This window comes from Penicillium brevicompactum (genome assembly GCF_028827555.1).
Source record: "Penicillium brevicompactum strain IBT 35665 chromosome Unknown utg000003l_segment0_segment0, whole genome shotgun sequence".
Lineage (NCBI taxonomy): Eukaryota > Fungi > Ascomycota > Eurotiomycetes > Eurotiales > Aspergillaceae > Penicillium > Penicillium brevicompactum.
In genome coordinates this window covers 3,980,319-4,000,550 of record NW_026623206.1, presented here as the reverse complement: position 1 = coordinate 4,000,550, position 20,232 = coordinate 3,980,319, and the positions used below count along the sequence as shown (strand labels likewise).

The 20,232-nt window shown below is 46.8% G+C and overlaps 4 protein-coding genes across 4 annotated transcripts; 2 read left to right on the top strand and 2 right to left on the bottom strand.

Annotated features, from left to right (window-relative positions):
- Positions 1-7,207: 7,207 nt before the first annotated feature.
- On the top strand, positions 7,208-8,015 carry N7506_005353 (uncharacterized protein; the record flags this gene model as incomplete). Its single annotated transcript, XM_056954647.1, has 4 exons — positions 7,208-7,498; positions 7,680-7,727; positions 7,785-7,883; positions 7,983-8,015. The coding sequence occupies 4 exons, from the start codon at positions 7,208-7,210 to the stop codon at positions 8,013-8,015; spliced, it is 471 nt and encodes a 156-aa protein (XP_056813536.1).
- A 1,500-nt stretch (positions 8,016-9,515) lies between these two features.
- Positions 9,516-9,956, top strand: N7506_005352 (uncharacterized protein; the record flags this gene model as incomplete). Its single annotated transcript, XM_056954646.1, has 1 exon — positions 9,516-9,956. One exon carries the CDS (start codon positions 9,516-9,518, stop codon positions 9,954-9,956), a length of 441 nt encoding a protein of 146 aa, XP_056813535.1.
- Positions 9,957-11,150: 1,194 nt separating this feature from the next.
- On the bottom strand, positions 11,151-11,957 carry N7506_005351 (uncharacterized protein; the record flags this gene model as incomplete). The annotated part of the gene is made up of 2 exons (XM_056954645.1): positions 11,151-11,632; positions 11,690-11,957. The coding sequence occupies 2 exons, from the start codon at positions 11,955-11,957 to the stop codon at positions 11,151-11,153; spliced, it is 750 nt and encodes a 249-aa protein (XP_056813534.1).
- A 1,824-nt stretch (positions 11,958-13,781) lies between these two features.
- On the bottom strand, positions 13,782-14,295 carry N7506_005350 (uncharacterized protein; the record flags this gene model as incomplete). The annotated part of the gene is made up of 2 exons (XM_056954644.1): positions 13,782-14,131; positions 14,214-14,295. 2 exons carry the CDS (start codon positions 14,293-14,295, stop codon positions 13,782-13,784), a joined length of 432 nt encoding a protein of 143 aa, XP_056813533.1.
- Positions 14,296-20,232: the final 5,937 nt, after the last annotated feature.

The following is a 20,232-nucleotide window of genomic DNA, read 5'->3' as shown; positions in this document are numbered from 1 at the left end:
TAGCCAATTTTCTAGCTGGCATATCGCAAAAAGAATTGGGGGTGCTGCCGTTCTCTGGCTCGCTTCACGCACCACGAGCGGAATGACGAGGGGAGCTGCAAGTCTTGTATGCCGAGCGACTGTGCCTAAGACGGACCCATGAAGCAGGCAGTGCAATGCGCAAATGCGGCCTAGCCACCGATGGGCCCATTGCACCGTGCCCCGTTCCACGCGGTAGACATGGGCCGGGAGACTGAAGCTAAATCCGGAGTAGAGGGGAACAAGATGTGTGACCGCCAAGCATCCAGCTCGCTTCTGCACTTCCGCCCATGATCGAACATGAACACTGACTGCAATGATGTTGGCAATTACCAGGGCCGCAACTATCCCCCCTTGCAAGTATGATGGGATATCCAGCCACTGGAGCGGGCCTGGTGTTGGCGCTTGGAAGAAACGTCTCCAGGATATCGCGTGCTGCAACCTCAAAAGCCCGTGGCTGTATCGGCGCCCGAGGCTATAAGACAGCCAGCATACGAGAGCGAGAAGCCCACAGAGACTGAATATATCTTGGACGGAAGCTCTCGCAAGCCATTCGGCAAACTTTGAGGTGAGGCGGGGCATGCTTTTACGAGAGGCAGCACTGGACGTTAGCAGGTTTATATACTGTTTTTTCAGTGGTTGTTCAAACAACGCTGACCTAGTGCTTTCATTTGGACAGTCAAACGCAGCTTGGGGGGGATCATGCGGCAATACTCGACACTGGTGAGAAACGATCAGAAGGCTCATATTATGGCTTCTTAGGATCAGGCGACAGATCAACAGTAGTGACACACCATATGTCGATGGCAAAAGGTACGTACCGCAAAATTCATATTCAACGTTGAACCACAATTCTGCGGCTCCCATGTGCCTACAATATAATGCGGTTACCAATTATCCGTCATTCCAGTTCCAAAAATCGAAGTCGGTCAATATGCTGAGATGCGAGGTCGTTTTTCTGATTAGGTGGTGCTGTCTTTCTTACGAATACCAGGGGAGGCGCCTGCTGCCAGCAACGGTGAGGAAAGCGCAAAATAGTACGTATGCAGGATCGAGCAGGATATTGATTCTATATTTTCTAGTCTCTTTCCGGCCGAGCAACTCAAACAAACCAGTTGAGTGCAAAAAGCGGACGGGGTGCAATGCGATCTCGACACTGCCGTAGAAGGCGAAGTGGAACCTACCGTGTGACCTTCCACCTGGGGTTTGCTAGGTAGGTTCTTTTAACAGATCAAGTCATCTTGACTATCGAATCAACCAGCCGATGACTTGAAGACGCAAAGAACGTTGTTTTTATACAAGGCGGCCATGTTGCAGCAAACATGCCTTTGAGCTGCATGTCCAACAGAAAGTTAACTTAGTCTAGATCCTTGTATCGGGACCCCTGGTCTGCAAGCCTCCGGAGGAATCTCTCCGGCTCCATCCTCTACTTTGGAGCGCCCCCAGGCGCGAACTAGATCCAGTTGGAGAGTACAATTGGCTGAAGACGATTCATTCCAAGCATTCTCTGATCCAACAGCGACGACCAGCAAGAACAACCCTCTGTCAAACAATCTGAGTTCTCCAATTGAATCTCTCATTTTGGTAACTTACAATACATTCAAGAAGAAAAAGAATTGAGAAAAAGAATACAACAGAATCAGACATGCCAACAGCGTTGCTGCGAGCCACCAACCCCTCCAACACCCACCCTAGGAGTGAGTGATGGGTTTATGAGAAGAGGTGACCTGTATATGAGAAACTTGTAGGATCTCAGCTAGAATGGTGTAGGATCTCAGCTAGAATGGCCGCTTTCTCTCTACTCGACCTTTCGAGACTGAACACGAGCTTTGCCCTAACAAGCCAAGATTTTCCGCTCATTCGTTTAAGCATGGAGGAAACTGAATGGTTGGTCGAGGTATCAGATTCACTTGCGTGTATCTTGAAGTTTGTCGGGTCCACTGCGGAATATATCCAGATAAAGCCGTTGGAGTACTCGAAAGAAGCGGCACTCGCGTTCCATTTCGATGTCAGCGTGTTGAATAACGGCCCGAAGATTGTGACTGGAAGGCCAACACAGACATATACTGTCTCATCGAGGCTCTCTGGACGCACTGCCTTGAGTACCAACCCGGCCTCCTCAGTCAACTTTGAATCAATAACAACCGAGTCTGATACCCAGAATTCAGTTGACCAGCTATTGAAAACAGGACGGACTCTCTCCAACAGGGAACGCCGGAGGCGAATGAGGCTACCCCGGAGACTTTCCGTTTGGCTCTCCTTTTTCGCACCGAGAAGGATAATCTTTAGGTTCGCTGAATCTGCTGTCTCCAGAATTCCAAGCTGATAGTTGTGCGGTTCCAGGTTCGTGAGCTGTGCTTGAGGGAAGACATGAACGACGCTATCTTCGATAGAAACGAATTTGCCTCGGCTATCAGCTTTGTTTGGTGGGTGACATTGTGAAACCATGGTGGAAAAGAGTGTGGTGTTGATACTCTGGCCACAGAGCTTTGACTGTTCCCACTTCCAAACGAGCTCCTCGGTCTTTGAATATACGAAAGGGGCTTTGATGACCGGGATTTTCGAGGAGCGATCAATATGGCGAACCTGCTTCCTGCTGCATTTAGCACCTTTCAAATGGTCATTGGAATTCAAAAGACGTACGCTTTCGCACGCCGGGAACGCGAGAACAACGGACGTTCGATTACTTGTAACATCAAGTGCTGCATGCATCAAACAGTCCTTCTCCCCAGGAAGAGCTCCCGGTAGCAATCCGCATATACTGGTCTTCTTCGACGGTTAGGTGCAGAATCAGCGCTGATCTGCTCGAGTTTGGCGATGATATCTGTGTATGGAGCTGTATCGGGAGGTCTTAAAGATATCGGGGATAAAGGACAACGCAATCTAATGGGGATCAGGCGGAAGCAAGGGTTTTTCTATCACAACTTGAATGGGTTCAATGGAACCTAAAAGAGCTTGCATTTTCACAGGGGCTATCCGGGTGACAGTTCAAATCGCAAATGTTGATAAACTGCCTAATATCACGTGCTCATTATTGGTCAACACTTCTGGCTCAACTTTCAGTATGAGCTGTTGAACATACTTATTCACATAGCCAGAGACTAAGGTCAAGGTGAATAGGGTTAAACATCTAATTTGGTCACCCGACGTACACACAGGAATTATTTGATTTTCGAGAAGCTTAGAAGAACATCAATCTGCCTTGATATTGTCGTTAAAAGCCCGGTCAACCTATTTGAAGATTGATTCTGATCATCAAGAGGGGTGAATCTCTGGCTATGGCTGAAATTGTAAGGAAAACTGAACTGCTTCAATGAGATGCTTCCAAACTCAGATTGTGACTGGATCTCCTAGGATTTATAGCTTTCTTGTGGATGAAAGCGGTTGTTTCGAGCGGACAGAAGGTGTAGATGCTGGGCACTAGCCTACCCTTTGCTACGGCGCGAAATCAGACGCATGCAGCTAAAAAGAGAAAGGCTTCTCAGATTGGAGGTTGGAGACAAGATACCGAAAACCTATCGGTTGGGATACTTATCATTCCCCGCGAATGTCCACAGGGCCAAATATAGTTGGGAGAAAAAGTAGGATCACGAAGCCATTCGGTAAAGAGCGATGACATTGCTTCGCACGCGTCAACATAGGGACAGCTGCCTAGCTGGAAGATGGAGATATGCACAGCTTCAATTTCAAGAACAGATCAAGTCTCCTCGGCCATACCATTTACACGCGGCTTTTCCGGCTCCCAGGACCGCCATAAGACCAAATACTGTACAGCAGAACTATCACCCTGGTGGATAACGCGTTTGGCAATGGTGCCTATCGGTATTTTCTGGCCAATCTGGGGATTTCAGCTTATTCCCCGAGTACGATCTCCCCATGCAACTTAATAGGTCTTCAATATGTTCCTACTGAGGAACAAGCCGCTGACGGTCTCACCAAGCCGTTGGGACCTACGGCTTTTGTCAAGTTCTGTAGTCTTCTAGGAATCGAAGCCTTGGAGACTCAGAGGCAACAAACGTGACAGCGCAGGCGCTCTTTCCACTTTATTTTCCCACGAAGGTTTTTGAGTGGTTTTACCGAGGCTTGCCTGCACAGCGTTAATCCAGTATCGCCCTGCCAGCAAAGCGATCCTGAGGGGGAATGTTGTGATATGAGGCTGGTGCAGATCAGGAACCAAGCCGCACCGTCGGAATTAGCTCCGAAGTGTCTATACAGACGACCAAGTTGATTTCCAATCAACTTGGCTCATTGTTGTATATATAGGCACATGTATCACTCTGAAATAACAAGTCAATTCATACCTCTGAACAACAACAGAAATGTGACGAAACACGTCCCGCTTGTCTCAGATGTACGAGCACAGGCAGGCAATGCGACGGTTATGGACAAGCCGTTGATAAGAGAAAGCGCGAGTGGCGTGAATCCAGAGCCAAGAATCAGAACAATGAAGCTCTGCAAATCCAATGTTGCTCGAAAGTTCGGGCATTGGTCACGACTGTTCCTCTGCCTTTGGCAAGTGCCTGCCAGATCGACCTCAATCAGAACGAGCTATGGTATCTGGATTTCTACCACAACCGCACAGCAGTACGATTCTCGCAATACTTTCAAAACTCATTCTGGCAAGGATTGCTTTTCCAAATGTGCGAAAATCATCCTGCTATCCGTCATGCTTCGATCGCTATGAGTGCGTGGCATACCCAGATGGAACCCGTTCCATTTAAAAAGACCGGGGGCCCAGTCTGGCTCTTCAGCATTCTACAAAAGCCATTGCTTGTCTTCGAGAAAGTCTCGCTCGGGAAGATCCTTGCAACTCAAACCGCACCCACCAGCAAGTAGTGTTAGTCACATGTTTGACTTTTACCCTCCTTACTATATTCCAGGGAGATCTGTATTCTGCTCGTCGTCACCTTGTTTCCGGCTATAAACTTTTGAAAGTCTGGGATGATCAGCGAGATACTGATGCTATTGGTCTAGCCATAAGACAGGCTTTTTCTCAGATGCACGTTTACTGGTCCTTCTGCTCTTATACCGCGTTATTTGTTGAAAATTCCGAGCAACTCAATAGCGGGTATCGGACATTCCCAAACACAACAGTCCCCCCTATCAAAGATTACCCCGCCTTCGGGTGCTGATCAGATGGACCTTGTCCAAAACTTCTCAACTGTCGTCTCGGGATTGATACTGGACTACAGTACTTGCGGTTTTGATATTGGACCAGCAAGCTCCATCGGCCGCGGCGCGGCACTAGTTTTGACTAAGCTTCGGCTCTGTAAAAGTCACCTTCTAGCCGTGCTCGCTGAATTGAATGGTCTTGCGCCAGAGGACTGCGATTCACTCATGGTTTTCTCATTGTTGATCGATGCCATTGGAATTAAGCTAGCTGTCGCTAGAAGCCAACCACCAAATGAGATGGTTTACGATGATCACCTGGATCAGTTTCAGAATATCACAAAAATTGCACGAACCCTAGCAGACTCAACTACGGGTTTTAGTGACATCACGATTTCGCCGTTTAGCTACAGGTACTCTGTTTTGCCTACGCTTTTGTGGTCTGCGGCTAAATGTCGCGATTGGCAGGTCCGTCGTGATATCTTTTATATAATGGACAAACGACCAGAAGATGACTACTGGGCATCTGCGACAATTGTGGCCTTAAAGAAACTTATTGATATAGAGTCAACTGGAGTAAAGCCGGGGGACATCATTCCTAAATCTGCTCGAGCCTACTGGGTTAACGTGAAGATGCAGTCTGAGGGATCCAAGGTTGAGTTACGGTATCGAAGGCCTCCATACGAGTCACACTTGAAGCATGGAAGTTATGAGTGAGAAAAGACAATCTCGGCGTTGATGAGAGTTTTTGGGTGATTTTCCAAGAGAAAAATGTCTTGACTGCCTTGAAGCCCTGAGCATCCTGGGAAGCCTACCACCAGGCATAGTGGCTATGCCAAAGCGCGAGAGCTACTACAGGTGAGTGATTGCTCATATACCTAAGCCATCTCCACTTCTGACATTGGAACTACTATGAAAAGTGATTCATGTACCCTCTTACATGGAGTTCAAGATGCCTCCCGATTCATTCGATATCACAAGGTAGCAATTGAAATAGGCCCCCTTCAGGTATACCATTCGCCTTTGATATTTAGCCCCATGTCAAGACCCACTAGAAATGTTATCAAAAAGGTGCCAATGCTCCACCCCTCGAAGCTAGAGGTTATCCGGGACAGGATGAACTACGTCGGAAAGGGCTAGGACAGATAGTAGTGTCCTTACTTTTGGAAAAGGCCAAACAATGCTTCCAAGACGGTATGCCAGGCGGCGGAGACTCAGATCTTACCTACAGATCTAACGAGGATTTCTAATCAGCAATTGGTGGGCAGATCCGCGGAAGAACGCTTGATGGCACGGGTTCGAAATCAAACCGGTGATATTGAGTTTTGGCGATCGTGCGGGTTTCATCGAACGGGAGCATCTCGCTGTTTTGCATTTTCATTCGACCTCCAGTATCAACCTGAGGTCTTTGTGACAGTTGCCATGATTGGTTCGGACAATGTGAGGTGGAGTTTTTGGATATCGTAGAGTAGCGCACGGGTCCAAATCTCGGGAAACCCGGCAACGATACATCAAACTCTTCAAACCAAATTTAACAATACCAACAGCACCTCATTTGACCACCCCTCGGCTTTCACGATGCCTCCACACGCCTTTATAACGATATCAAACACAAAGATCACCGATGCCACTACCCCTTGTGTCGCAGTTTTCATCAGTGCGACGGCGGGTATTGCAAAGGCCACCTTGACACTTGATTTGGAAAAGCACACCTATCAAGGTTTCCATCCACGGCCACAATGAGAAGACGCATATACGACGGATATCCTGCATATTTATGCGGCGACCGTACGATCTGAAACCCCTGCTACTTTTCTTGATATCGAGTGCTAATCTAGAAACTTGTATTAGTCAAGATATGTGAGAAAGATTGACCAACGAGTAAAAGAGAATATGTTTGACGTATCTAAAGATATGAAAGGGAACTATAACCTACCTAGTTCCTTTCCATTCTCAATTCGGATATCGCGGCTCTCTTGTTACCTCAGCGGACAACTCAAACCTCGCATCCTGTAGACCAGCCGGTTTCTCATTTCTAACATCCAGCTGCCCGAGTTCGTAAGGCTCGGGAAAAGTCGACATGGCATCCGTCACATTGACCGATTTCGCACTTATCCGTCGTCGACGAAAATGGAACAAAAGGAAGGCAATGACAAAAATAGTTCCCGTGCCCACTCCTACACCTACACGGAGTCCGGCTTTGCCGCCACCCGAGAATCCTGAAGACTTCGAACTGGAGGATGTTGCCGAGAGACCATTTGAGACACTAGTAGAAGTCGACATCGACATTGTCGAAGAACCCGTTGAAGTCGACGCTTGCTCGCCCAATTACCGAGTTATCGTGATGCTATTTGTAGTATTGCAGCAAGAGGTATCATCGCCACAACACCAGGTTGTAGAGTTCGCAAATCCGTCGCAAGGGGTTTTCTTTGGAGTGCCGCCAGAAAGTCCTACTCCTGGGTTCTACAGAAAATTATCATCAGCCAGAAGCTCATTTGCTCATCAACCTCACCAGAAATCATACTGTTTCCTGCGTACAGACATTTAAATAGCCATCACTCGTCCAGTCCGTGGTCGTACACTGGTCGCGCCAGTATGTGGTATGTGTGACTGTTTTCTCCGCTGCTATCGGTGCTCTTGGCTTCATTTTTGCATAGTCCGTTCTCAAGACATTTGTCTGCGGTGAGTCCACCATCGAGGTTTCCGCCGCTCGGGTTTGTGCGATTGGTAGCGCAGCACATGCTCGTCGTGCCACTGTAAGAGACGCATGGTTGGTATATTTTGGAGGTGGTGCTGTAACCGTTGGGGTAGTAACAGACGGACGTTGCTAAATGAGTTAAGCTGAGGAGGTTTAGAAAGAGAAAGAGACAGCCTGGAAGTTGGACTAGTTTCATGGTTCTTGAGGAGTACCCAGGCACAAAATCGAAACCCGGAGGGTGTAAATCATTAAAATCAATATAGGGGTCGGCACGAATACATATTCGTAACATTTTGAGATATTCGCTGTTGAGTATCACGGTGGTCAAAGCTTGTGTGGTGAGACTAGCGATGTACATTTAAACAGACGGGCTTCCCACTTTTGATATTAACCCTTAAAAAAAAAAAAAGAACATCACAACTACCTATCTCAACAGGTTATGAGCCCGAATGACTTAACCTTTGGGCAATCAGGAATCTAAATATAAAAGATTCCTGACATTCCATTACAGCTAAGCTTCTCCACCGGAGACTATCTCCATGAACTTCAGAAACTGATCACATATTCTCAGTAATTTGATAAACAGTATTAAGTCCTATTGCTCAAACCCTCTTCGCACAATAACGCGTATGGACTTCCTTTCACCAAAGAGTCACAGGCATCATGCCATCACTGCTACTGGCACGGAGTATCGCAGAGTTGCCCCCATAGCCGGGACATGTCACCGTTTGCAGCAAGCTTCAAACGTTTCCCTGCCAAAAGGCCATAAGCATTACACTATTATTGGTACGGTCACACTATCGCACTGGCACGGTGTACCTCCGAGTTGTACCTAAAGCTGGGACATGTCACCAATTCCAGAAAACTCAGAAGCTATCTTCTTGGGGCCACTAGCCACAAGGCCACCTCAGTCTTTGGAATAGAAATGCGAGAAAAACTACAAAAGAGACACTCGTGGACGGACGAAGAGCTGAACATTCTCTCGTACCTCCGACACACTCGCCACTGGCGCTTCAAACATATCCAAACGTCATACTTCCCATCACTCTCTCCAAGCGTACTCTTGGGAGCCTACTGGCGCCTGTCCACTGAAGACCGCATACGCCGAGCATCGAGGACAACCATCCCAATCACCGCTCCCCGCAACACGGTGAAAGATTTTCCAGGTGCCCCCAAAGCTCAACCTGGGTGTTCCAGTATCGAGCAGGGGACAAGTCGCTCTAGTTGCCCCGCCTCTGGCACTCTCACTCGGTCAGAAAACAACATTGGGACTTTGGCCTTGAGCCCACCAAGTCTTGCGGGTGGATGCCAGCCATTTATTTCCAATAACAGCGAATTGAGTCGTTACGAACTTCGGCCAAACAGACCCTCAACCTTCCCTCCAAGGAATCCGCAATATCTAGTTGACCGACGCCGTTTCCCACACATTTAGATCGTATAAGTACTCTCTCGATCTACAAGGGCTCTCAGACAGCGACTATATTCCTCCATCTCGGATGCCTACGCCAAGTTCATCAGATCGAAGCGTTTCCATCGTCTCAAGTCTTCCCAGTGCCGCGTCGAGCCTTGAACTCTTCGGTTTGGAGGTGCGCTCTCTTCAGTCATCAGATCGTGAATCGGCTACCTCTGATCGGCCCAACGACGTATCTAGCCCTGATTTCTTCAGCTCTGAGGAACATCCATTACCAATATGACTGAAATCACAAAATTCGAGCAATTTGGAATCAATACGTTTTATAATGGAATCCCGATACTGGATAATGCCAGCGATTGGTTTAGGTGGAATCAGAAGGTCAATGAGTTCATTCGGATATCTGCGGTTGCCGACGATGGAGCGACTCCACCGACAGAAGAAGAAGAAGCACAGCAATGGATCCACCGTCAAAAGTTCTATTCTGCGATGATCACGGCAAAGCTGACACACAATGCGGCACAAAGGATCAATGCCTTTGAGATGCCTCGAGTTCAAGTACTGCTTCAGGCAGTCAAGGACAACTTCAAACCAGAAGGCTCAGGCACGTATGTTAACCTCCAACGGCGATACATGGCCCTTACAAGAGACAATTGTGGGAGCACTCAAGCCCTCGGGGCAGAGATCAGGAAAAACTCCTCCTTGACCCTGATTGCGTAAGTTACGGTGTTCAGTATTCAAGCTAGAAAGTTTGCCTTGCTTGATTTCCTCATAATGCTTTCTTCGGACTTCTCCAATTCTAAGTCTGTAATTAAGAATGGGGTCGATTAATAGGAGCCTTAGAAAAGCTAGCCGATAAATACTTGGCCCGTTTCCCTAAGACGAATTCCGATGCAGACGGGTTCACACCACTTACTATTTTCGCGTGCCTTTTTCATCAAGTTGAATTTGCGACGATTCTGTTTTTGAGACATTGAATTTCTTTTCGGAGAAGAACCGTTTGAACAAGGATGGCTCATAATCGCCATTTGCCAGTTTTTAGCCTGAATTATGCCTCGTGAGTCTAGATTTGGACTTGCTAAAAAGTAGAATTAAGAAAAATAAAAGATTCTCTTATAGCCGTAGGCTCTAGATTTTAAATGATGTCAAACATCATGGAAGTCCAAATAGCACAAAAGCGCAAAAGTGCAATGGCGATTTTTGAACCGGCAGCAGGCCAATATTTTTGTGCTCAAGCACGGCGCAATATTAGACAGAGGGCTACTGATGTTTCAGTTCGTGGGTGAACATCTGGAAAGTCCTGAATAGATATCTCCCTTCATCCTCTCTGGTTTCTCTCTTTGTCTGTTTTTGATGGCAAATACCATACTTTATCTGAAGATCCTGTATATGTATTTGGCTCTCTCCAGAACATGTCATAAGGGCATTACCCTAGAATTTTGACGGTAGATCGGCTGTCGAAAATGGCACCACAGTAGACTTCTGCCGAGCTACTGTAACTTTCTTGGATAACGTACATACACGGCCAATGTTGTTCCGGAGTCCAGGTTTCTGAGGGGCGTTCAAGTACATTAGACTTGGTGCGTTTCTATGGCGGGCATGAAAGAGAAGTTCTTATTACAAGAATGTTCATCAGAGGCGACCAAGAAAAGGCTGGCTGGCTTCTGTATATTAAATGGCATTACACAGCCCTATTCTCCATGCCCATATTAAATTACCAACCGAATCCTGAGCCGTAGTGCCTTTAGGATCTTGAACACTCTTGCCCGCATATCTCCGATAAAATACAAGACTTTAACTGATGTGGCGGCGAATATCTTTTCATCGAAAGACGCACTCATAGTCTACTCTTCTAGGTTGGCTGAATGAGTAGTAGGTATTCCCAAAGCCCAAGGTCAATAGGATACCCTCACGTCATCTCCCAAGCGTCGATGCCAATTCAGCCGGTGACAAAGATCCTATGGATAGCTCCTGTGGCGGCGGCTTAGGCTTCTGGTAGAAGCCGTCAGCCGGTGTTTGTGCCGAGCCTAGATCAGAAGACTCTCTAACCCCAGTCAGCTCTCGTGATGATGGTCGATGTCGCCGTCGTAATAGAAAAAACCCCAATGTAGTCAACAACGCCAAACCACCCATACCGATGCCAACGCCGATTCCTGCTTTCGCGCCAGTCGAAAGTCCATCCGTACCAGAAGATGCAGATTTCGAAGTTGCCGTTGGAAGAGTTGCTGACTTGGATTGGATGCGGATTCCCGGTGAATATATACGATAGCCGTCGGTGGAATAAACCATTCCATCAGGTATGAAAGTAAAACCGTATTCTTTGGTCTGTGATAGGTATTTGCCGTCAACTTCGACCTTCCAATCATAAGATCCATGAGTGGAGATGTCGTTCGAGGCTATTTCGCAAGATTGTTAGCCCATTGTCCAGAAGTCTGTGACTGGCGATCGCGTACATGTAAGGATTTTGGAAAACGAGGAGTAATCAGAGTTCCATGCATTCACGTATAGGTTGGCTTTAGTCTCGTTGTTCATCCAGTGATTCGTGTAGGAAGAGTCCCAGCCCGCCCACTGAATCTGCAATGAATCTCCGATGAAATAGGTCTCTTTGAAGTTTTTATCGTCTCCATCGGGCCTTTGCCAGTGACTTCGGGCAGTTTCCGAGCTTTGAGCCAGCTGTGACACCGAGATCAAGAGCAGCCAAACCCACGCGAGGTTGCCCATGAAGCACAGCAAAAATGGTAGATTCCCGTTATCTCTTGCCCGAAGGTTAATGATTCTGTTTTGACTTTCAAGACGAAAGAAAGAATTGTGGGGTGAAAGTTTGGGGAGTTATGTTCTGGGAGTTAGAAAAGGAAATATAGTTTCAAAATATGATCCCTGAGAGGTGCGCGGCCGATCAATCCTGCAATTTCAGTTGTGCGCTGACTGGCAAGGGCCGAAACACTGAGAGGAGAAAACTGGGTGTAATGTTTATCGACTCTCGATTGCGTCGATCGGTAGCGCCAAGAACGGGGCAGACGTAGGAAATACGCCCTGGCCTATCAGAGTCGATCCAAAGTCTGATCGGCAAAAGAACTTACCTGATGTATAGTAACTAGTCACATGTTTCTCATCTAGACGCTTATCCATTCGCATTTCAACAATCTTGCTACAGAGCGGCCTGTTGCTTCGTATCATCCGGGGCGTTCTTCCCTTGCATAGGGATCCACTTTTGGTAGTGGTAAAAGGGGAGAAACTCCGTCGAATCCCCAAAAGTCCTCTCTTATCTCGTCTGAGTGCATTTTGAGTATGAATCGCAAGAAGGGGTGGTGCTTTAGCCCTTCGGCGACCGGTGTAGTTTGGACAGAGATAAAGAGGTCAAGAAACCTTGAAGATTGTGTGTTGCCGAGAGACCTGGTCAGGAAGACCTCGAATGATTGTGCCCATATCATATGTCCTTGCGCCATATCTATTATGGTGTAGTGAAACTTGTTGATAACGAACCGACGTGTACAGATCCTTCGGTAACTAATATAGCTCGTGATTGGAGGAAATTCGTGCCACCAAAAAGGAAAGGCTCCACTACAATGCGAAGTTTGAAAGCCCGCTAATAATAAATAGATCTCAATTTTCGAGGGATCAGAGAATAATTTCATCACGATCCGGTGACGCATACGACAATTCAAGGATAAAGCATCGCCAGGATCACCCAGAAACTGGCTACATAATATTGTCCCTGTGCAGCCTGCTCATATTTAGTTTGCGTGGGTATGAAAATGTATTTCTTTTTTTTGGATACTCAAGGACTGCGTATTTCCAGTACAAATATGCCTTGATAAGTCAGCAATATGAGACCGGATTACTGGGTCCCCGGGGCCTATCGCCCGATCTCACCCCTTAGCACTCTAGGTAAACTTCTCGAGGCGTCTAACATATCTCTTCCTCTCAAGGTCTAGCATTGAATGTAATCGGAGAATTCTAAGCATGTCTGCTTCGGCAGTGGCTCACCGACATGCACCCATCAGCCGTTCATGCGGTGATGGAACAACAATCGAACCATTTTCATTTGATATTTAACTGCATATTTAATTCAGGGGGAATATTCCGTATTGGGAAGTGTTCCAGGTTGAGAATTATTCCAGGTCTTTTTATTCATGTAGGAATTAAGGAAATGAATTGGCGACATTCTATTTACGCCTTCATTTTGTAATCTCGCTTAAGAGCATCGAGTGCATAGGTTCATGAGTGAGGTCTCTAGGAACAGTTGTATTTTTCTAACCACGGAGGTAGTTAATCCAATCAGAACTCGTCGGAGCTTCTGCGAAAATGTTGACAATGGGAGGTACCAAGGGAACGTGTATGCGAAGGTTCACGAACAAATATTCAGATGATACCATTCTTAAACCCAATATCTGTCAGTCGGAAACTGTCTGATCTCATTGCCAAATGACATGTTGAGCTGCACCCGACAAGGAGACAGGGGAGAGGCTGAAGTACTTCTCGAAACGCCTACAACGCACTTTGCCTGAAAGAGGTATAGTAACCCCCATATCGTGATCTGCAGATTTAGGGGGCCTCAAATGAAGACCCACTTAAACCCTCAATCGCAACATGAGCGCCATCTTCATTAGTTCTATCATGTTGTTCATGCGGGTCTATAACATCCAGTAGAGGATAGGGGAAAGGGAGATTCACAATGACAACGCCGATCTCTCGTATTTTTAGCAGCTTTTCTGGCCACTCATATGGATGATCTGCCGGAATAACCACATGACGTGTCCCATGTGTCCCAGGATATGAAACGGTTGTTCCTGTCGGGGATGAAGATCGCATAGCCGCATCCAGACCCGCGGTGTTGGGCAATGCCACATGGCCATCCTTCAGCCTTGCATTTTCGATGATCCGGTGATGCTCTGCTGGTATCAGCTTGAACAATAGGACAAGTGTGACAGTAAGGCAGTAAAGCATTTTTAGCACGTCTGCTGCGGGATGGCATACCGGCTTTTGAGTGTGCCTTTTGTTCCCAGGTTGGTTCCAAGCACTCAGACACTAATCCAAATCCGGTAGTAGGTACAGTCATTATGAACCCTCAGGCCAATTCCCACCCGCAGGGATCCACTGGTGATCGGAGTCTCAGATTGTGGAGAATGGCTCATCAAAATATGTCCCTGGCGGTGGTCTATTCATCTAAGTTCTAAGGTCTTACTAGTTGCTTTCATTCTCCTACTGAAGTTAGCCCCCGACTACCTCGTAGGGGAGTTATCACATTTATAAATACTAGAATTCTTCTTCAATCAACCAAGTCTTATATCAATGTTATTTTGTATTTCTATCTACCTACTCTGCCTCTCTTCATTCCTTTCTAACGCATCCCAATCACGAATCAGTTGCATAATGGCGTGTTCAGCATGCAACCACAATGACATCCTCCAACCTTCAGAAATCGAGTATTCCTGGTCCACCATAGACCTGACCGGCTGGAGAACAGATTTTCTCAAACAAGCCCAAGCTTTCTATATGTCTCCATCACCTGAGCCACCATTCACCACGAAATCAAGCACTCATGAGTTGCAGCTTCCCTCAACACCAAACTCTCAGGGAAAGGTACCATGTTCCTGCTTGACTTATTCAGGCCCAAATAGTACCAATGAGTCTATCAGGGGTATTGATCCCGAGCCCTTCGTGCTTCAGCGAAATGACGTTGCTATTTCTCCTCCGAGCTCCCACGAGCTTAGGGATCCTAGGCTATGGGATAATCTCGTTCGACAGAACAGCACTACGACTCAACCGACTGGCTCTATCAACCCATGTGGGGCCAAATGCAAACCTCCCCGTTCGTCTCGCATTTCATCGAGCAAGAGCAAGACGTATGTTTCTTTTTACATTGCTTTATTTCAATCATCGCATTCTAATCATTTTCTATTTAGTGATCACAAATACGGCACCTTCAAATGTGAATGGGAAGGCTGCAGCTATGACCGTATGTTCTCACGCAAAGGAGTCTTGATGCGGCATATCGCGATGCAGCATGTCAACCCACGATCGTTCAAGTGCCCTTCCTGTGACCATGCTACAAGTCGACGCGAAAACTTGAAAGCGCATAGGCTAGCAATTCACAAAGAACGCTTGTGATTATTATGGTAGCCTGTGTTGTGTGTACTGATTTGTGATTTGGTCTGGTTGTATTCCCTAAGTGCCCTTGTATGGTCGCTTTGTTTTTGAACTCTTTGTTTAGCTTGTGTTAATGTATTAATGTATCATATCAGATTCATCATATATATGTCTTTCAGTAAGAGAAGCCATTTATGAGAGTAGCGTGCGTGACCCAGGTACCTTTCAAGGTGCACATGTTGGGGTGTTGCAAGTAGGAACTATTGGGTCGGTACGGCGTGCAGTGGGGTGAACCTCCTCAATTCTCTTTCCTCTTCATCTTCAGATTCTAATTTTGCACATGGAAATTGATCATCATTTATAAGTCTCTGGTACCTGGTTTAGAGCTTCGGAAGAAGGGCTTATATTAGAGTAGAATCAAATTGTACCTTAGTCGAGCTAATGCGATCTGCAATTGTTCTGAAGGAAAGTGAGGATTACTTTTACCATTCAGGATAAAAGTCTTGGCTGAGACAATACAGAAATCGAATTTCACGAAGCTACATGACCCTGGATCGACTCTGATAGGCTAGGGCGTATTTCCTACGTCTGCCCCATTCTTGGCGCTACCATTACAAATACCGAGTCAGTTTCGCGACGATCATACCCTGGATCGACTCTGATAGGCCAGGGCGTATTTCCTATGTCAGCCCCATTCTTGGCGCTACCGATCGAAGCCGATGAATCTAGTCAACGATGCCTACAGCTTACAGATCAGCAAGAAACAACAATCTCTCCAAGAGCCGCACAGCCTGGCCCCATATCACGTGCATTTCTCAATACAACCTCCAGCCCCCTTCGACCTTTAAGCAAAACTTGTTTCTGTTGTAATTCAGAGGTATGAATTGACTTGTTATTTCTGAGGGATACATGAGCCTATATATATAGCAATTAGCCAAGTTGATTGGAAATCAACCTGGTCGTCTGTATAGACACTTCGGAGCTAATTCCGACGGTGCGGCTTGGTTCCTGATCTGCACCAGCCTCATATCACAACATTCCGCCTCAGGATCGCCTTGCTGGCAGGGCGATACTGGATTAACGCTGTGCAGGCAAGCCTCGGTAATGAGCAAGGGTGAGCAGATGGAGTCGCTCCTCGCACCCTGTCAGCGGTCTCTCACCGCTCCCTGTCAAAACTCTCCTACATCACCATCTAAATTTCCTCGCAACATACAATGACATAATATATGTATATACTACTTGCAACAAAAGTTACTCTGCCAGCCCTACTTTTGTGTATGCACTTGTGGTTTAATCGTTAATTCAAGGATTTGCATCAAACGGAAGTAGTTTAAAGGCCAATCTAGTGTGTATACGAGCACCTCCTTACACCCTCATGTGGATTCAAGCTGCGGCTTGCGTAGCTTGGTCGTCCAGCGTGACATTTCTTACAAACTGAACCCATTGGCCAATATCTCTCGCGAATTGGCGTGCAATACCCACCACAATCCCATTGTCGACGAAGAATGAGGGATCTTGGTCCTCGTGAATCAGTCTAAGATCAAAACTATTGACTAACGCCACATTGCATGCTTGGCGAAACTGTGCTTTCAGATTTTCGTCTCCAACATTCGATTCGTGCTATGCGCCGTAATCTTTGACAGCTTCGTCTCTTAGTCTGGAAAGATTGAGGTCTTCTATGACTCGGTCATTGGGTGGCAGAGCTATTGCTGAGGCTGTGGTTGGTTGCATGTGTCTTGTTGTGGGAAGGATTGCATCCGGTGCCTACTATCTTGTTCTTCTGAGATTGTTGACTATCCAGTCTATGCCGCTCTTCCATATATAGTTCTTCACAGAAATCATCCGGAACATCTTCATGAGACAGCAAGGCGCCGCCTTTCTCCACAAAGGCAATCAAACGCTTTAATTGATGGCTTCTCAATTTATAGTGCTTCTTTCCGTGGGGGTCTTGCCAGCAATATGGGCCGAGATAGCATGAGGAAGATAGGCAAAGCATTAAATTATATACACCCCGCCATATCGATTCTTGCCCAGACACACTTCGACATCCAATCAAGCGTCTCGCTCATTAAGCATTCGTTTAGTAACCGATAACCTTCCCCTTTTGTCGACCCTACCCGAGATAATTTTGCGGAGAGAGTCGTCCTCAACATATTTAAAAGTAATACTTATCCTCAGTTTCTTGCCTCGACGAAATAGTTCGCCCCACTTCAGCAGCTGCTTTTCAAAAGCAGTTTAATCGATATCGAGACAGTCAAACCGTTTCATCAGGTCACGTTAGGAGCGATCATTCACCGATACAGCGATCGAGGTGTCGTCCGACTTTACCCTTCCTTTACCGACTGTCTTTCCCTCTAACAACTTCTCCAACTTACCCTTCAGGGTCATCGGCTAGTAGGCACTCGGAGTCAGGGCTACGTCCTCTTCAGTGTCTCGCGAGAGCACCTTCTTATTCACTATAACTTTCCATTCAATCGTATATTGGATGCAGTTTGCCGGAAGCTCGTTACTTAGCATCCTATCGTGCCACTCGGATAGCTGAAGCAGTCTGGGTCTTTCGGGCTTGTGTTAGCACAAATCTTCGAGATCGTGCTCGGGGTGATAGTCGGGGGAAGGGCTGAGCCCACAGCTTGACCCAGGTATGCGACCGTAGTATCCTGGAGTGGGAGCATATTGTGAATCTTGGTCTCCGGTTTCAAGGACATGCGGTTGAAAATATGTTTCATCGGGATATGAATCAGTAGTCATCGTCTTCATCTGAACGCTCCAAAGATTCCAACGTCAGCAAGATCACAACCACTCAGTCAAGCAAATGCTAGTCTTCCATTAATCAGAAGGTCAAGCTTGCTACACAAAGCAATAAATATTACCCACTAGTGGCTGAAGACTAGGTGATGTGGCAAACCTCGTCTTTGTCGATCTTCGCAGCCGAAGGATATAAAAGCCGAACTCCTACCCTACACCTTCAAAGCTCTTTCCCTACACCTTCAAAGCTCTTTCGCTGCTACAGTATCTTGCACAGTCGCCAGTGATCCTGTCTTCCAGCGTGATAATCTAAGTGACCCTGTCGTTACTACAATGCAAAAAAAACCTCGAGGAGCTGAAAGAATGAGGTAGAAAACAGAGAAAGCTATCTTGGAGGCTTGGAGTAGAGAAAATAATTCCAATTTATAGTTCAGTAATTTGATATACAGTCTGTGTGTGTGTGTGTGTGTGTGTGTGTGTGTGTGTGTGTGTGTGTGTGTGTGTGTTGCCCTGAAACGAAGGAACGGAGTGAAAGGGGTTACAAACCGCGCGGCTGCGCGAGGTTGAGTTAACGCTGCTTAGAACGCTGCGATTCACACAGCCTACGCCTCCCTATCATTGGTTGTTGATTGGATTCATGATCACGTGTTCCTTCTCGTCTTTGTTATGCCTCCTTTGATGGGACTGGTCTCGAGTGGTCTCTCGGCCTGCCCGTTTCACAAGGAACATCCTAGTATGTTGTCCCTATCAACCTCTTCCTGTCCGCTGTTCCAATCATCTGCCAACTTCCGTGTTACGATCTCGCCATATTTTTGGTTTTCTGCACTCTTTCTACTCGGCCCTTCCTTTCCCTTTATCCTTGCCGTTCTTTTCCCGCGCCCGCCTATCTAATACTTATACCAGTGCTTTCCCATGCGCTTATTATTATAGTTGTGTTTTGCAGTATAAGGCGAACACTTTTGCTAATTCCCCAGGTTCTATCCTGACAACGACAGATGATGGAAATTGCATACTGTCCTCCACGCCTATAAATTGGACCTGTCGGTTGTTTTATCTGCTACAAAACCAATCTTCTACAATCTAGTCTTCCGAGCAATGAAGAAGATACCGACACGTATTTCATGCACTGTCCCGAGGCTGCCCAGCCAATAGTGACATGTCTCGGTGTCGTGATTGGTCAATTGAAGGATGGGCCCACTCTTCTCTGCCGTCTCCAGCCCACTGTTTACAACAATTCAACCTGAACCCATGACACCTTGCCTGTCACCACATACTTCAAAAATGGTCAGCGTTGGGCCAACTTTCCGCCACTGAACATAATCACCCATGTTTTCTTGACCCGTCGTATTTTCGGCCCTCACAAAAGAACATTGCCAGTTAGCTATCGTATCGGTACTAATGATATACACTTTCTCCCAACACCAAATAACCATTTGCCCGCTACCCCTTCCTCGACTGGTAAGCGGAAGCGCGTGTACCGTTGGCCTTAGGTGCTAGATTTCCCGAGCCTTTACCTCAATATTGATTGTTAAATAGAGAAAATTGCAAGGAGTTCGTTCAGTACATATATATTTTTCCGATGGGCGATAAACCGCACGTGATGATATCTTATCACGTGGTCCAAGACACGATGGATAATTATACACTAGCCCCCACTCCCCTATTGTCCCAACTCTCTATACGAAATCCTCGGTGACATATCGCCCATCCTGTACCCGTCCTCATTACACAGAATTTGGAAGGCTGCAGCTGAGTTAGATTTTGTACAGATCCTTCCATTGTTTGCAAGCAGAATGTGTGAGAACTCAACGCGAAAAAGATCACAGCACTCAAAATCGCGCTCAGGATGTGGAACGTGCAAGTGAGTTCCCCATATATGTGAGCTTATGCGGGAACTAAACGCTGTAAAGGATACGACATAAGAAATGTGACGAAACGCATCCCGCTTGTCTTAGATGTACGAGCGCAGGCAGGGAATGCGATGGTTATGAACAAGTCATCGATAGGAGGACGCGCGAGTGGCGTGACTTCAAAGTCAGAGGCTCTGCCAACATTCACAATAATGTAGCTCTGCAATCAGGATATCGCTCGAAAGTCCGGCCATCGGTCACTGCCATTCCTCTGCCTTTGGCCAGTGCCTGTCAGATCGACCTCACCTGGA